At 38.6% G+C, this 19,010-nt stretch overlaps 2 protein-coding genes across 2 annotated transcripts; one reads left to right on the top strand and one right to left on the bottom strand.

Annotated features, from left to right (window-relative positions):
- Positions 1-5,639: 5,639 nt before the first annotated feature.
- Positions 5,640-6,531, bottom strand: h2ax1 (H2A.X variant histone family member 1). Its single transcript, XM_069716666.1, has one exon. It carries the CDS (start codon positions 6,430-6,432, stop codon positions 6,046-6,048), a length of 387 nt encoding a protein of 128 aa, XP_069572767.1. The 5' UTR covers positions 6,433-6,531; the 3' UTR covers positions 5,640-6,045.
- Positions 6,532-10,962: 4,431 nt separating this feature from the next.
- On the top strand, positions 10,963-15,673 carry LOC138631621 (zona pellucida-like domain-containing protein 1). The gene is given in 7 exon segments (XM_069716675.1): positions 10,963-11,005; positions 11,681-11,713; positions 11,716-11,888; positions 11,971-12,153; positions 14,193-14,410; positions 15,219-15,390; positions 15,665-15,673. Coding segments are annotated over 7 exon segments (831 nt in total).
- Positions 15,674-19,010: the final 3,337 nt, after the last annotated feature.

A 19,010-nucleotide genomic window follows, 5' to 3' on the forward strand; every position in this document is an offset into this window, starting at 1 on the left:
TCTTTTTGTACTCATGTGGGCCAAAAATAATTTTGAGTGCTCTGATTAAAAAAAAGATAAAAAGCATATTTCATATGATGATTAAGAATTTTCACAATAGATATTTTCCCTTATATTGTACCACCAAATGAATTGTTAGTAGCTATGTTTATGCTTAATCTCTTATCGCCAGCCAGTCAACATGTGTGACAATAGAGGCCATTGTCAACCTACTAACCAACTGTACTGTATGTGGGTCGTAGATGGTTTGACCTATTGAACTTCAGGTTGGGGGGAGGGGGAGGCTGTAATTCTAACCTTCACAACCCCTTGTATATAAAGTAAACTGCTTTCCACAAGTCCGTTGCTTCCTGAAAAAGGAGATCTTGTCTTGTGAAAATTATTGATAAAGGGAAACATTAATTCAGATAATAATTCCTCAAATAGAATAAATTGTAGCTTTTAACTTTTTAACACAGTAAATTGTATGAGGAATAGCTGGACTTGATGATACCTGGTGTTACTTGTTTGTGGAGTGGAAGTGGAAGGAGAGTTTGGGATGTCAATGTCAGTCCACCATTTTGGACCAAAATGAAATATCTCAGCAACAATGTCATGGATTACAAACATTCATGCTGCCAAAGAGGATTGATTACTCCCTGACTTTTCCTCTGAGATGGTTTTTTTGGGGTACTTTTTTGGGTGTTTATTGTCACAACAACTATTTGATTTTATATCCTACTAACTTCCTCCAAACAGGCATACATGTTATACATACATTTCTCGCATCTCCTTTACCGATTTAAATTTTTTTCAATAATTTGGTGTAGGCTATCCAGATCACATTTTCTATGATGAGCGTTGTAGCCTTCCAACACATAAACTGCGATCTACCAGTAAAACGCAATCAGGTTCTGAGTAAATCGCAAAGGGTTGGAACAATATGTATATAAATTTGATTACCCAAAGTCTCTTGGTACATCTGTTTACATTTCCAACCAATAGAATTTACAGACATCCCGCCCCTTTGTGACGCAAAGGATTCAGCTTTCAATATTTCCTAGCTGCTGTCAGTCAGCATGGAACATATTTGAGAATGATTGTGGATAGTAGCAAGGTCAATAAAAGGCAAAAAGTATAGTGTTATGTGAAGAATGGGACTTTTTTTTTTTTTTTTTTTTTTTTTTAATGACTGTAAATGACAAGTGTGTGTGTGTCTAATTTGTAAGCCTTTTGCTGCGAGCGTGTCATTAGTTCCTCTTCACCAAAGTTCACAGCAATTTTTTTACAGTACTTTCCAGCTGGTAGCAAACAGAGAAGGTCAATTAAATTCAATTTTATTTATATAGTGCCAAATCACAACACAGGTTATTTCATGGCACTTAACACTTTAAAGTCCTTACAGCAAGACTTTACAATATTATACAGAGAAACCCAACAATTCAACAATTCCCACATAAGTTAGGAAGGAAACAACTCCTCTTTAAGGGAGAAAAACCTCCAACAGAGGGAAGAAAAACTCCCTCTTAACAGGAAGAAACCTCTGACAGAACCAGGCTCAGAGGTTGGCGGCCATCTGCCTTGACCGGTTGGGGTGAGAGGAGAGCAGAGAGAGAAAAGGATAGCAGAGAGATACAAGAGAAGAACTGTTGGTGGAGATGACAAGCGCAGAGCAGAGACATGCAGCTCCATGACAGGATATCTGCAAAAGAAAGAGAAACTACGCGAGTGAGGGAACTGAATGGAGACAACAGACAATAATAATGGGAGAGAAAAAGCATGAAGTTAAGGAGATGTGATGATGAGATATGAGTTATAGAGTGAGAGGAAAGAAGCTCGGTGTATAACGAGGTCCCCCAGCAGCCTGGGCCTACAACAGCATAACTAAGGGTTGGTTCAGGTCTACCTGAGCCAGCCCTAACTATAGGCTTTATCAAAAAGGAAAGTTTTGAGTCTAATCTTAAAACTAGAGAGGGTTTCTGCCCCTCAAACACAAACTGGGAGTTGGGTCCACAGGAGAGGACCCTGAAAACTGAAGGCTCTACTTATGTAAACTCTAGGAACCACAAGTAGACCAGATCTCTCTTGCTAAATCCCGTCAGTACTCTTGCTACAGCATTTTGGATCAACTGCAGGGTTTTTAATGAGTAATTTGGACATCCTAACAACGAGGAATTACAATAATGTAGCCTAGAAGTAACAAATGCATGAATGAGTTTTTCTGCATCACGCTGAGGAAGGATTTTCCTGATTTTATTAACATTACGTAGATGAAAGAAGGCAGTTCTGGAGATTTGCTTTATATGCTGTCTAAAGGACAAGTCCTCATCAAAGATGACTCCAAGGTTCCTCACAGTGGTGCTGGAGGCCAAGACAAGACTTAGATTAACTAAGTGATTACAGAAAGAGTTTCTGAGGTGTTTAGGACCAAGTACAATAACTTCTGTTTTGTCTGAATTTAGAAACAGGACATTTTTGGTCATCCAGGCCTTTATGTCTTTTAGACAGGCTTCAAGTTTTACTAACTGATTAGTTTCATCTGGTTTTATAGAAAGATATAGCTGAATGTCATTTGCATAACAATGGAAGTTGATGCAGTGCTTCCTGATGACATCTCCTAATGGAAGCATGTACAAAGTAAAAAGTATTTGGGCCTAACACTGAGCCTTGTGGAACTCCATAACTAACTCTTGTTTGTCTGGAAGACTTATTGTTGACATGAACAAACTGAAATCTATCTGATAATTTTGAACGATTTGAACCAGTGTAACGCAGTTCCTTTGATCCTTGTAACATCTTCCAATCGCTGTAATAAAATCATGTGATCAATCGTATCAGAAGCAGCACTGAGGTCCAGAAGAAGAAGTACAGAGACGAGCCCATTATCTGAGGCTATTAGAAGATCGTTAGTAACTTTCACCAGTGCTGTTTCTGTGCTATGATGAACTCTTAAAGCCTGACTGAAAATCTTCAAACAGACCATTCCTTTGTAAATGATCACAAAGTTGATTTGCAACAACTTTTTCAAGGATTTTAGAAATAAAAGTTAAGTTGGAAATTGGCTTGTAGTTTCCAACATCACACCAATTATTTCAAGGAGTCAGAGCAGTAGTGGCAAAATAAATAGGTTTATTACTGAACAAAGGTTGACATAATGTGAGGGACATTGGAACCAAAAAAATTGTGCCAAATAAAAGGAAACAGTGCAACAAAATTGAGCATAAATAAACTTCTGCCTCTGAAACCAAAACAAACTAACCAGCTAACCAAAAAAAAAAAAAAAGCTTTTCAATAAAATACCTAGGGTGGCACCAACCTCTAAACCTAATGTGTTTAATAAAGACCATCTAAGTGTGGCATGTACAGGGTACCCCAAACTTACCTACCGTCCTCCAATGGTACAGGTGTTAGTTATTTGACTTTATTGGCTGTGTTGTAAAATTTCAGAAACTGGAAAAAAAAACAAAAACAAGGATCTAATCAGATTAGTAAAGGCTAAAGTAAAAATGTTCCAAAAAGAAGAAAGACACGTGGACAAGGTGTGAGAGAGAATATATATTTTGTCCATAAATAATTTTTCTTCTCACAAGCTTGTGAGAGGAAAAACACCTCGGCTAAGTGCCAGCTCTGTCTGATCTGTATATGATGACATTTGATGAGTAAATATCAAGTAAATGTACACAATTTATTGAATTGCTGTAACTGAAATATTTTGGGTAACAGGTTCATCATCTCCTGGTCGGTGTACTCAGACACCCTCCACGGCCGCAAGTGTGACTCCACACCGAGCGACACTCAATCACGGAGTGGGAGTGTGTAGGGGCCAGTTTGGAATTGGTGCAGAAAAGAGAAACTCAGCCAGACTAAAGGAATACTACTTTTCTTGAGGGTCCAAGATGATGATTGGATAGGTGGCAGCCTGAGGTAGCCAATCAGAAAGTAGAGAGGCACTGCACAGGTGGAACCCAATCCGCTCGCTGTTACCTGGAAACAGACAGCTCCTGAAACACAAGGGAGGAGCAGAACAAAAAAACAAAAACAAAACACACTTCAAGGACATAACAGATGTATTATCTCAACATTTGATGTGATCTTTTTTTTTTTTTTCCTAGTTTCAATTAAATATGGGTTTACATGATTTGCCTTCTATTTTTTATTTACATTTTACACAGCATCCCAACTTTTAGGGAAACAGGATTGTAGAAGCCAAAACCAAATCTGTGAAATGCCTCTTTATGTGGTTTTAATTACAGCATTTTAACAGCATGATTCCTTCTTGTTGACCTGCTTGTTACATTACAGGGTTACATTTAAGTTGTACTTCACGACAGGCTAAAATAGGCTGAACTTTGGTATCTTCATGTTGTATGTTCCAGGATTTATTTTAATCAATTAGTCAAAAGTTTGGAGAGACCAACTCATTCAAGGGTTTTCTCTCTTTTTTTTGTATTAACTACATTTAAATAACACAACAGGGATTGTGTAGTAGATACTTGACGACAGCCCATAATTATTCTGAAAACAATAACAGCGGTAGATAGTTGAAGGGTGTTAGAATGACATATTTATTGCAACCTCTTGTGATCATGGTAATTATGATGGGATTATGGAGAAAGAGTATGAAAGGTGACAAAGGACAGTCATGTTGATGTCCCACGTAAAACCATAACTTAATGGTGACTTGTTTTAAGTTGTAAAAAGTATCTAGTTCATCACGGAAAATGTAACTTAACCCTATGAACCAGGCTATTTTAAGGGTAATTTCACTATTTTTATTTTTAAGGGCACATCTTTGTCATTATAAGGGCTACCATTCACACTATAACTTTTTTTGTTTGTTTTGTTTCAGAAAAGTCTAGGCTATCTAAATCTTTCATCATTTGATTTTATGACTTTTATGAAAGACTAGCTATAATTTTTTTTTTTTTAAAATTCCATGTGTGTTCTGTCGTAGCTGCAGGGTGTGAATGTTGTTGTTTTTTTCCCACCAGCTCCATGGGCACAGTGCTCTGGCTGTCCATGCAGTCTGATTTGTTTAAGAGGTTATCGAAGCAAACATACATTAAGTACCATATCAAGATAACACTAAATGTTTATAGTGCAGAATAGTTTTTCCAAAAACCGCTGAAAAGCTTGCAAGCCCCCTCACGAGGCTTGAATTTTCAACTCATTCTCCGTGAATTGAAATTTTAGATAATTGTGAAGCAGAGCACTGGTAGAAAACGGAAAATAACAAGACTTTCAAGTGATAATAAAATGTTCACCTAGTAAGTAAATCAACTTCAGGAAGACAGGAATTTGTGGTTTGGTTTTGTAGCCAATACAAATGCAATGAAAATTCTGAACTTAACTGAAGTTAATAATCACCGACTAGACTTGGTCAAAACGAAGACATTTCCTCAGGACTTCTGACCACAGCTGAGCAGGGAATACACAGCAACATTATGTGACTGGACCAAATGTGTATCTTCTCATTTCTCCTGTGTCGTTCAGTGTGGATGATAGACCCTTGACTGTAAAATGAAATGCTATCATACTCAACCCGTACCACAGTTTATATGCCAGAAAAAGTTAGAGCCCATGCATGGGCCATGTCCCTCTATCACATTAGATCCAAACGCAAAAGTCCTCGAATGACAACAACATAAATAAAGCCAATGTGTCCTCCTTCTGCCAAAAGGCTCAAGAACATTTATTGAAACATAACATAATAAACATCATAACCATTTTTGCACGTTTTGTAGCAGCATTTCGAAACTAAAATAACCCCGTTTATCAGAATTGGTCCATATTAATAAGGTTCTTTTTTCCCACGGCCATCATCATCCGCAGCCCTCAGAGTGCCTCCATTTCCCCGAGCCAAGACCACAACTGCGGCGACTGAATTGTCTATGAAGAGTTCCAATGAGAAGCAAGTGCCGTTTTATTGTAGAAACAGCAACACCAAACTGTCTCCGACTTAAAAGGTTGTTGATCCAAAAAACGAACACCGTTATAAAAACGTGGGTGTCTCCGCGGGGAGCATTTTTTGGCCTGGGTAAATCCTGGGCCTTACGGGAGTCTCTTTTACTTGCTCTTTGCCGGTTTCTCAGTCTTCTTGGGGAGGAGGACAGCCTGGATGTTGGGTAGCACTCCTCCCTGGGCGATGGTCACCCCTCCCAGCAGCTTGTTCAGCTCCTCGTCGTTGCGCACGGCCAGCTGGAGGTGCCGGGGGATTATTCTTGTCTTCTTGTTGTCCCTGGCCGCGTTGCCTGCAAGCTCCAGGATCTCAGCAGTCAGATATTCCAGCACGGCGGCGAGATACACCGGAGCCCCGGCGCCGACGCGCTCCGCATAGTTGCCCTTGCGCAGTAGCCTGTGTACTCGACCCACGGGGAACTGGAGTCCGGCTCGGGATGAGCGGGACTTGGCCTTTGCTCGAGCTTTGCCACCGGTTTTACCTCGGCCAGACATGGTTGTTATGAATGTGGTAACGATGACGAAGGACGCGTTTAAGCCTTTACGTAATGTATTTGTGACTATAGCGATATGAACAGCAAAGGCTTCTCTGATTGGACGAGTGAAACGGAAACATACGAACCAATGGCGCGGCGCGTCCTGTGGTGATGTCGGTCCTCTGGTGAGCAATGCGCCAATCCCAGAGAAGTAATGGCACACATTATTTGCACAGTCATGCTATAAATAAGGGACGACAAACGTGGGTGGAATCTGGACAAGTGTTGTCTTCCTGTTTTTCCAGCTGACGTGAATGTCAAAGAGAGAATGCCTGATCCTGCCAAGTCCGCCCCTGCGCCCAAGAAAGGCTCCGAAAACGAATAACTCCCTTCAGTGTATCGGGTGATAACTTTGCCAGAAAGGCGTTTAAAGTTTTGCACAATTGCCGGATTTGGAGAAGAATAAATGACAATTGAACCTGGGCCTTATGTTAAATGTCTTGATTCCCTGAAACTGTTTCCTGCTATTTTGTTTAAACCGTATTGTTTGTGTTGTTTATTTCAGAGCTGTTTAAAAAAAAAAAAAATTATAATAAATTCAGAGCGATTCTAAGTCTTCTGCTTTGCTCCACTTTAATATTATTTGTAAAGCCACATGTCCCCTTTAGAAAATTTCCAATAGACTTAATATTTAACAGTTGAAACATATTATGGATTAAAGATGTGAGTTAGGCCTACTAACAGTGGGTGGTTGTGTTTCGGTGGTCTGATGATCGTTATTTTCTTTTATATATGACAGGTTGGAAAATGCAGTATTATGCATGCATAAAAAAAGTGTTGTCACAGCTGGACTTTAAAAAAGGAAAGGTGCAGGTGCACACTGAAGTCCCAGCATTTATGTGAGGATCAAAATCTAAAGGATGTGCTTCTTTTTTTTTTTTTCTGTTTCCAGTAAAACGGAATAGAATTACAGATGAAAGCAGTCACTAGCCAACTGGATGAGGAAAATTAAATACATTCCTGCTGCAACAAAGTCTACTTTACTAGTTAGACGTTTGAAGAAAAGTACATGTTGAAAAAGGTGCCACAGTTGAAAAATTCTGCTTTATGTTATAAGTCAAATGTACAAATAAAATCACACAGCAGAATTCCTCCTGAAAATCTTAAATTCTATTATTTGCCTTGCAAGGATATGATGTTTGAACATGTAAACAATATATATTTATTTTTAATGATGCAGAATACACCAGTGGCTAATAGGCAACATTCTGGATCAATAAGTAAGACAAGATCATTCTTGTAATTGTTCTGATAACAGAATTTAAGCCAATAATAAGGTCCGAAAACATGAGAAAACCTGTCATAGAGCTGTTTGCCAAATAAAGTATTGCAGCCTTCAAAAACATGTGTGAAGTAATTTAAATGGTTTGTGTCTTGAAATTGCTGTCTCATCAATTAAAAAAGAGATACTGTTCTAATATTAAATTATTGATGATGAGTGATGTATTACTCCAATTATGGTCAGTGCACTCTGACTTATATTAGAAACATAAACTTGTCAATAATTTTTTAATATTTTTTCCTCTTCTTGTCAGCCCGAGGTGCCATATTGGTGAATCTCTAATACTTTTGATTAAATTAACAGTACTGTACATCATATTCTATAAGCAGATCATATGTTTTGTTAAATCATTAACAAAGTGGCTCTAGATCAGGGGTGGGCAATTAATATTCCCAAGGGGCCTCATGAGAAACTCAGACTGTTGTGGAGGGCCAGACCAATAGGCTGAACTCAAATCTGCTCAATATTAATTTGATCTCTTTATAAAAAAGCAGTAAATTATATGGTTTTCATTAGCTGCTACTGGTAGTAGTAGATGTTACAAGCCCTGGCTTTGCAGCAATAATAATGTTGGTCAGAACCTTGTGTTTGGGGGTAATGAAGTACAGTGACTACAGGATTCAGTGATAGGCTGGCAAGCCTGAGTTTTAAAGGCTTACAAATTTGTGTATAGAATATATTCTACGCACATAGTGTCCTTTGTGATCCTCTTCACACTCAGGTTCAAGAAGGTCAAGAATACCAAGCATGAAAAAGATGGTATAGCACTTCATAGTTCAGTGCAAGGATCTATTGATAAAGCAGAGGTTTTGAAAAACAGATTTTCCCAACACCCACAATATCAACATAAACAATAAATCATAAACTGAAGAAAAAAATTACAGACAACAATATAATTTTTTTTTTTAAAAATTAAAAAAATCAAGCTAATGGAAGCATATAAGTGAGAAAATGCACAAAACATCAGCAAACTGAATATATAGCATAACACTCGTATTAAATGCACGGATGTTAAATGGTGCGAGTCAGTTGATAGAAACAGAAAAACAAAAATGCTGAAAAGGAATTAAAATCTTCTTTCGTGAAGCCAACATAGAACATATATTGAGGTCGGTTCAGATTGTTGTTGTTTCACAGCCTTTTAGTCAGATGTCAGATCAAAAGTGGATAAAAAGTTGTATGTACTGGTCAGTAGAACAGTTCTTCACAATAAATTTTTTTTTAAAAAAAAACATACATTTTGAGATGAATATCATAATCCATAAGATCTGAGTGAGCCAAAATATGATTCATGAGCCAGGAATTTCTTGTGACACAAAAACATCGAGCCTAAACCTTTGTGATTTTTGTCCACATTATGTCCCCCTCAAACTTTAACACCCAGAATTACAATAAAGTCGATCTCAGAGGTTACTTGTGACTAAAGACCCACATGTACTGCAAGCTGAATGGGAAAGAGGAAAGACTTAGTGCTAAATTCCGTGTAAACTCATCTCTGCTCCATTGTTGGGACCAGGTCTCAAGGTTCCTGGAGGGGCTTCGGGGTGGGGGTTCATGGTTCAGGTGACAGTTGTTGGAGGTTTTGTCTAGCAGGGTGTCCTTTCTCTCCAAATCTAACATGATGTGTAGGAGACCTAATTTCTTGACAAACAGTGGTAGCCCCCGGCAGAGTGAGGGGGAGGGGGGGTAAGTAAAAATAACAAAACAAAAACAGAACTTTAGTGCAGCCTAATTCATAACATGGCCTTTTTAGGTGCTCATGTAAATGTGGTTGAAAAAACTCAGCTTGTATTCACATTTTGGTTATGTAATGTCATCAGGATGTGTTGCCTGAGGTGTTTAGATAGATACTTGAGCGTTTTGTAGTTTCCTGTGTGGTTTTGTCCATGACCAAGACACACCTACAAATAACAGCTATGATGTTGTTAAAAAACAACTTTTTCATTTTCTTAAAACAGAAAAAACGTTTAGACATGATTTTTTTTTTGGAGTCCAAAAGTGATGGCAGTTGACGTCGTAGCTGAAATGACAAGTTGAATTCATAGCTACTTGACAATGTACCATAAGCCCAAAGATACTCCATATACAGCTGATTCACCCACTGCTCCATGTCTGTCAGATGATCCGGTTGTTGGACCCAGCCAGCTTGTGTTGCTCTCTTAATGTTCCCTTTCTTCTCAGTTGGCTTCTTTTTTCTTTTTTTATTTCTTTTTTTAATAAAGCTGGAATGGAAGCCAGTATATATGGATGAGAGTCACGGTGAGCAGAAACAGCTAAAGACATACCGAGGATAAGAGGTTGGTGAAACACTGTTGTCATCTCCACAAGGTAAGACTTAAGTTTTCAAAGCTTCAGATATGAAATATCAGAGTGCAATCTTGGTTTTATTGATTTTGGTTTCCATATATTTCCCAACATTTCTTTAAGGTGCAACACTTCAAGCCCAAAATGAAACTAAGGTAATGTCTGATTTCACTTAAGACACATCAAAGTGACCTCCAGTTATTTAAATATCAGGTTGCATCATATTTATAGGCCTGGTGCTTTGGTCTGCATTTACAGAGTGAGGAATTGTAGGATTTAAATATATCCTCGCAAGTTTCACATAAAAGGTGTATTTTGGTTTGACATTGATCATGTCTTGTTTAAAGTGTTTTTCTGCAGTGATGAAAAGTAACGATTTATACTTAAGTGCTATACTCAAGATAATTTTGTGGTACTTCACTTCATGATTCTCATTTCTTAGCTACTTTTCAGAATAAGATTTGACATAAATCACTCATAAATTCATGAAGTGCAATGCCTATTAAACTAATGGTTCCTATTTGACTTGTGATCCCTGACCAAAAAATAAATAAATTGATTTTAGAGTTGTTGGCAGTTCCCCCGGAGACATTTCCCTGATCAACTTCTCAGCTGGTTTTTTTCAACAAGTGTTTGAGTCCCAAATGAGTTCAAAATATTCAATTTTCACAAAGACAGCAACATTAAACAAAAGTCTGATCAGTTCTGATATAGATAATTACATCTACATCAGAATACACAAATGTATTAACATTTGTATATCCGAACTGTTTTTTTTTTCCCCTCTCCCGTTAACTCCCTATGGTTTATCTTGTGATCATTTGAAGGGACCTGAACACGCTCCACGTTCAGAAGTCCAGGTCAGGGAAACTAGCAGAGCTCACACTATTATCTTTTCCAAGCATGCTTGTCCACCTGCTGCTCCGACTGTCAGGACAGGAAGCAGGTGCTCTTCCTCTCTCATCTCTATCACCTCCTCCCATTCATTTTCCCTCAATCTCCCCATCCTGTCCTGTGTCTCTCCCCATCCCAAAGCTGACGCCACTCATCAGATCATATGAGGGAATCAACTATCTTGGTCTTGTGCGATGTCTTTGCGGCACCAATACGAATATATTTTAGGCAATTATTTTATCGCCCTGTTTCCAAATAAATTGGGACACTGTGTAAAATGTACATAAAAACAGGATGTGTCAATTTTCTAACCATTTTGAATTTGATGACAGCAACACGTTTCAAAAAAGTTGGGACGGAGTCTGCTTTAAAAAAAACTATTCCTCTGCCCTAGCCCGTGAGCTAATTCCTTTGGATTCCTTCTTGATATATTTTTCAATCCGTATGCAATTTCTATTTGTTTTCTGCCCCAACATGCATGTGCATATCACTGATGACATCACTTGGAAACCGTCGAACTGAACCCTTTCTGTCACCCCCAGTTTATTGGTTGTTTGTTACATAAAAGTCTATATCCTCATATGATATTTTTCTCATATTTTTGCAGACTTCAGAACATCACTGGAACATCAAATAAACTAATATCTGTGAAGTGCCCCTCTCTTTAGTCATAGATGAAGTCCTTTTCAAAAACCCTAAATGTTGATCTCATCCTCTTTCCATTCAGCAAACTCAGACATTGAAGTCTTCTGTGGCTCTGTGGCCTGTGTCCTGTTTATTTCAATGGATACAGTGAGTCACTGCTGGCCCTCAACTCTGAGCACTCCAAAGACCAGTGTAAAGGGACTGCTGACTGGACGGTGGACCCACCTGTAGTCAAATTCAATTTCTCCATCACAGAGGAGGCAATCACTGCCTGCTCCAGCACACTGCGAGTAGGTCAATCTGAGCCTGAAAATACCCAGCAAAATCCCAGTCACAACACAGTCTCACTTAACTGTTTGTTTTTTTCCAAAGGTTACTCAGGAGTTGGGAACAGGAGTGTTTGCCGACTTTTCCAACGTCCAATACATCAACCTCTCAGGCATGGTCTGCTCCACAGACCCCAGCACAGGAGCCATCACCTATCACCAAGAGGTGATGTACAAGTTCTCTTGTCGTTACCCGTTGCAGTACCTGGTCAACAATACTCAAATGAGTGTCAAAACAGCTCTTGCTGTTTAAAAGTGCACATAAGGAGTAATGTGAAATTCTATATGCTGTTGTTATTAAATGTAAATATTAAAGTAAATATGATAATATTGGCCCACTTCTATACTGCGCTCTTGGTTTGCTAGCCAAAGATGAATGACACTTTGATGCCATGATATGTCTTATTTTTAATTTTTTTATTTATTTTGTTAAATCAGATGATAAAATAAAATAAGTAAAAGTGATCAAATGTGGCAACCACATATTTTAACACAATGAATGCCAGTTTTATTGTTTCCACAGGCAATCCAACCTAACCAGTGCTCAAGAGCTGAAATAGCTAATTTAGTCACTTGAAAGAACATCAATTGACACCAATTTGATAAATAACTAATAATCTGAGTAAAACTTCAAGCAAAAATACCAAAAAGGATCTGGTAGTAGGTAGAAATGATGATAAACTGAAAGTGTCAGGGTCTGTTCTGAGTATCTTCATCTTGGCTTTGGCGAATATTAATGATCCTTTAATAAATAGTTGGACATTTTAGCCTCACAGGGCTTCTATGACATCTTTACAATGTCTCCTCTGCACCTGGTACTAACTTAATAGGCTAAATAAAAATATAAAGAAAAAAAAGCATTGGCAATTGCTCAGACTTTTATCAAAACATCCTTCTATGTTGGATTCCGTTAGAAGTGTTCCCTGTTGCAGCTTCTATTTGGTGCTCTGTGGAACTGGACCTCCGCCTCTTTACAGGATCTGTAAAGAAAATGAACATGTTATTACAGAACTGCAAGAAAAAAAAAAGAGGAAAAAAATAATTTACACGTGAAAGTTTTTAGTTAATTTATCTTCATTTCGCCCTCTAAAAGTACCTACTGACAGGAGTTTATCCATGATCCAGTATGCATAATTTATTATTTCATGTTGTACCAATGTTTGTGAATTTGCTTTTACAGTGCCATTACCAAGTTGTGACTTGGACTTATATATATATATATATATATATAATATATATATATTCAATGTGATCCTATCATAATCTACTTTTAGATGGTTTTATGAATGACAAAAGAAATTCATGTGATTTAGCATAATGTGATTCTGCTAGTTTCCACCCACTGAGCAACCTGACTCATCTTGAGCTAAAAGTCAAGTAGAAAATTCTGATTGAAAACAGGATGTTCAAAGGAGGACAAACATCCACTGCATGTGCTTAGACAGTATTTTAAAACCACTGCTGACAGAGCATTAGGATGCAAACTTAACGTTAGCCATATTAAAATCCACATTGGGTCGCATGGTGTTGCACATTACTGTTTAACAGCTGTGGTTTCAGGCAAAGTCTGAGGGAATATTCGTAGAATGTAAAAAATTGTAGTAGTTAATCCATCACCTACAACGGTGCCAGACACTGTTGAACGAGAGCCAGGTGACATGAGAGGTCTCACGAGATATGATGGTCATTTTACGTCTTCACGGTGTAACTAGAGCTGAATATTTGTCTCTTATACAAACAGCACAGGCTGAAAACAGTGAATATGAAATACATGAATAAATACATTAAGTTCATGGATGTTTATTTGACATTTGAAAGGTGGATATTGTCATTGAACGTGAAGTGGACGTTGTGTGGCCAACTGATCACACTCACTTCTCAACCAAATAAATTGGCGTCCCAACGTTTTTTGGAAATGGGCTTGTAAATTCAATCTTTAAAAATAAAAGCCACGAGGATAGAAGACCCCTTTGTTCTATTCCAAGTGGAATAGATGTGCAGACAAGTAGAAAGACGGATACATAATTCATAATTGTCCAAAATGAGAAGAGCAGGTATTGTCAGGTCAGCTGCATTAATAAACGGCTTAACGGTCAGAGTAAAAGTGATTGAGAGTTAAGTGATGGCGTCTGTGTTGCACACCTTATTGTGCCAGTTATTGTGAAGTCCTACTGCAATTTAACCCGATGGTGGGACTCTGTATTGTCAAATACCATTACCTACTAATTAAAAAACAGCTCTCCTTCTCCTCTGTTATTGGGCCTTCAGGACAATTACTACTCCTCCATGCTGCAGATGCCTGCAGGAGGCCTGGAGCTGAAGACCAGGATCTTTGTCGAAGTGAAAGCATCCAACCTCACCACTACTTCCCACTTCAAAGACGTTTCAGCAAAGTTTTCAACATTTAATAATAACAATAAAAACATGTTGATATTTGGACCCATTGAAACTACCATCAACATCACATTTTATGATCTCTTTGTTGGGTGAGTTTCTGTTACCAACAGTGGTAGAAATGTTTTTTGACATAGAGGTAATGTCTAAATAAAGACACAACTAGCTTTTTCTGAGCATTCACAGTTAAATGTTTTATTGGCACACGTATGGATTGTAATATTTTCATCTAAACTAATTTAAATTTCACAATTTCTAAAAGATATATATCTTAGAAGGTGGATTCTGTATTCAGGAAAATCTAAACCCATCACCTTTTTGCTCCTCTTTTTTAATATGTACATGTAAACATGCAAAAGTTTCCCATGAAAAACATTTGTTTGTGTGTCTCCAATCGCTTACTTTTGTACTGATACTTACTATTTGGCAGAACTGTGTTCACACTATTAAGTATGAAAACAACGTACCCAGATGGTGTACTCAAAACTTCTTATGCACGTTGTACACGCCACACACAAGTGCGGTTGGACGGAAGCCAATCTGTACTTTTATTGTGTGGGTTAAACAGAAGGCATGAAAAAAAGGACATTTCTGGGTAAGATCATAAAATAATATGTTGGCGGTTGAGGAATTCAAATTTTACAGTTATTCTCAGTAAACATGCAGAAAGGCAGCGTTCGATTTGAGACAGTCCTACCCTATTGAAATTCAACGACACAAGTATTCCAACATGTAAGAGTACTACATGTGAGTGTCCTGAGGGAGGATTTTAGATTTGAGACATAGTTCTCTATTACTGGCAAAAGAACCTGTGAACCACACTTATGCTGAACAAGAATGCATTCTGTGCGTCAGAATGTCTGAAGAACGTGAAAAATATCAGCATCTTTCCTTCTAAAGGTGTCAACGGGATGGACAGACAGTAATGGGAGTCAACGGAGAGCAGCAAGCAGCCCGCTTCTCTTTTGAGGCTTTCCGCTTTATCCAAAATGTGGATGCAGCTTTTTCAACCTACTACGTACGCTGTGCCACAAGGCTCTGTGTGAACACCTTCTGCCCCTCGCTCATTCAGGTCAGATTCTATCATTAAAAAAAAACCACACACATTACAAAAGCAAAGCTTTCACCCTGAGAGCTTTTATATTGGATTGCATGACTTTAAGTGGGTATTCTTTTTTTTAAAACTTTGTTTTCTACAATATCTATGCATGATAAGCAGTTAAAAGTTTAGGAAATATCTTGGCTATGGTTTTTGCGGGTCCTCTGCATGGATGTCAGACATGCTAAATACCCTGCTTTCCTTCCACACATAAAGGGCACACGACTTATTTGAACTCCTTAAGCAGAGCTACTAGGGATGGGTGATACCAGACTTTTTAAGTTCGATACACTAACAATACTTTTAGTTAGAATTTTACCGATACTGATACTTTCTTAAACGGGTATGTGATTTTTCATAATAATGATAGTTTTTTTGAAAAAAAAGTTAATTACACTTACGATACATTAATTATTCTCTGAAGCAACCAACTGTGGAAGTTTTACTGTGATATCTATTAGTTTATTAATTTATTTATTACACCTGTAGTGTCTGGCCTTAAAATTAAATTGTAATAAAGATGTTTTGGAATTTAGGGCAGACAGACACCCAAAAAACATGACCTCTGCCACTTTCTTGGCAGAGTTATGAGCTCATAACTCTGCCATCTGTACCTGGATATGCTTTGCCTCTCTTAAAACTCTCCTGCAACGTCTTTTGTCGGACAGGAGGTGGCGTTGAGGACTTGGACATTTGGGCATCTTGTTAGCCTGAGGCTACCTATTGTCTTTCTTTTGTACAGCCTCTTCTGTATTTTTGAAAAATTAAAATCTGACTTCAACTCTAAACATAGCACAGAGATACTTATTCCAAAGATTTGGATAACAGAACATGAATATTCTGGTACTTTTACTGCTTTCAGAACAGTCGATCATAATTTCCTCATAAGAAGGCACTCTTGAAGAGATCTTGACTGGTTTCAGTTGTAGCTGACAAGCTAAGAATGCTTTGTTTCAGAAAGCATGAACATTTAATGTGGTTTACCCCAAGGTTTAAAACCTTTGCCTCATTCTTTACTGTCTGCCATTAGGTTAAATTATCTACGAACCAAGCGGATGACACACAGGTCTAATGCGACCTGATGATTTTAGCCGTGTTGACAATCTTGTAAATTGCATGTGGGAAATCAGTGATTGTATGGCTAACTATATTTTCAGCTAAATATGACCAAAACAGAGATTATCTTTATTACAGCACACATCACATTCGCCACGTCCAACTTTCTACAGCATTTAAAACTTTGAAGCATTTATGGTGTTTGTTTTTTTTAACAATCTTTGGGACAGGCTGCACAAATGTCTTCATGCTATGGATTTACATTTGATATACTGCTTATGTATACTAGTTGTATTTTGATGGAAATCGGTTGTGGGTATCACAAGTGTTTCTTCATTTTTAGTCCTACTTGTCACATGTTGCTCTTACACTGTAACAGCCTGGGTTACTTTATTTCTTCTGCAAAACTGTCACGACCAAAATGACAAAATCATCCAAATCACCTACAGAACAGAATGGGGCGGCACGGTGGTGCAGTGGTTAGCACTGTCACCTCACATCAAAAAGGTTCAGGGTTTGAATCCGGTCCTGGGCCTTTCTGTGCGGAGTTTGCATGTTCTCCCTGTGCTTGCGTGGGTTCTCTCCGGGTTCTCCGGCTTCCTCCCATCATCCAAAAACATGCACCTCAGGTCAGGTTACCTGGCGCCGCGGTCGTGGCAGCCTGCTGCAGCATCTCCCCCCTGAGAGCCCCCCTGCTGTAGTGAAGACATTTCCCCTCAGGGATTAATAAAGTGTAAAAAATCAAATCAAAAACTGCACCTCTACCAACTCGAGAAGAAGGCGTTACGTCAACAACAACCAACAGGACACCGCAGTGAGCGACATGGCCACCATTAGCTCAGGCCTCATCACCATCTGCTGACACAACGGTGAGAATGTAAAGCTACATTGTTTACTGAATCATGCCTGACAGGTGTCTGCTGGGTGTTGATTGAAGGTCTCCTTTGTTCATGCATCAACAGAGGATCTCTTGCTCTCTCATAGGGTGGCTGGTGGCGTCGGGAGGTATTCATAACAATGCTAACATGAGAATATATTATAACCAACAGTATTACATTTTTGAGGTTTCACTCTCCGATGTATTACAGTAGGTAACAGTTACAATAACCATCACTGCCTTCTATATTACATTTCATTTAGCTGACGCTTTTATCCAAAGCGACTTACAATAAGTGCATTTCAACCATGAGGGTACAAAACCCAGAACAACAAGAATCAAGAAAGTACAATTTTTTCAAGAAAGCCAAACTACAAAGTGCTATCAGTAAGTGCCATTTTAAGTGCTACTAAAGTTCTACCTATTCGAGGTAAAGTCAGAAGAGGTGTGTTTTTAGTTTGCGGCGGAAGATGTACAGAGTTTCCGCTGTCCTGATGTCGGTGGGGAGCTCATTCCACCATTTAGGAGCCAGGACAGCAAACAGTGGTGATTTTATATGATACATTTGGATGGTCCTCTCTTCAACAGAGACATGACACTCACTAGCATCTCTTTATTTATAAAGCTCTGATTGGAAAACGGCCCTGTTACCTGTCTGAAATCCTCGTATGCACAGACGGGCCTCATTGCAGCCGCTCCACTAACCGGCTCTTATTACATGTTGCACACGTTAGGACTGATCTGGGAAACTCTGCGTTTAACTTTGTGCATCTGACTCCTGAAACAAAATACAATATCTTCTTAAAATCAATTCACTTACTCCATTCACACATTTCCAAAGCTTGACTTGATGAAAGTGGTGAGTTGTAACCAAAAAGCAGGCACTTGATTTTTGTTCACCCTCGTTCAGAGCGAGACACTGACACTAAGGAGGGAGAGGGAGAGGGAAAGGGGGAGGAGAGGGAGCCAGCAGCGGGAAAACAGCGCCCTTCACCTGGTAAAGTAGCGCTATTATATAATTAAACCCAACACTGTGTTTCTGCTATGATCATTTAGTGCACACGTGATCACAGGTAGTTTCCTGGTATATTTAAGCTTGGAACTGTGCGTGGTGAAAAATAATCACTGCAAAAAGCCAATGCAGGCTCTAATTATAATCATGGCAACACTTTACCAGGTCAAGTCAAAACATTTGCTGTGAAAGAGATCTGTTGGTGTCCACCATTTATGTTGCTGTCTTAAAGGAACAATCCCACAGCATGCCTTGTCCACACTGTGATAGACCTAAACTTTTAACCTGGGTTAAATTTAGACAAAATTATGTTGAAACTTTGCTTCATGCATCCTCAGGAATCAGGGCTTGAACTTAATTTGAAGCATACAAAGAAGGATGAATTCCTGTGATGATTAAATAACAGAAGGTGCAGTTCAGTGCCAGGGGAAAGCTGTGCCAGACAAAACCCAAATATTCTGCCAAACCTTGAACCATTATCATTCAGCATGACTATCATCTCTCCTCTGTGTTTCATCATGGAAACCAGGTGGCTTTTACGGTTTAATACATAAATGATGGATATAAAGACAGTTTCTGTCATGCACATTGATGTAGAAACTGTATTGTATACTGCTCAAAATGGTCTCATTCTTTCTTTTCTTCCCA

This window comes from Brachyistius frenatus, unplaced genomic scaffold (genome assembly GCF_029030835.1).
Source record: "Brachyistius frenatus isolate BFR_SWC_R1_liver_20210118 unplaced genomic scaffold, ASM2903083v1 Contig_161, whole genome shotgun sequence".
Lineage (NCBI taxonomy): Eukaryota > Metazoa > Chordata > Actinopteri > Embiotocidae > Brachyistius > Brachyistius frenatus.

Excerpts from the sequence above, each read along its gene's own strand:
- h2ax1 (XM_069716666.1), bottom strand. The coding sequence starts at position 6,432 with ATGTCTGGCCGAGGTAAAACCGGTGGCAAAGCTCGAGCAAAGGCCAAG.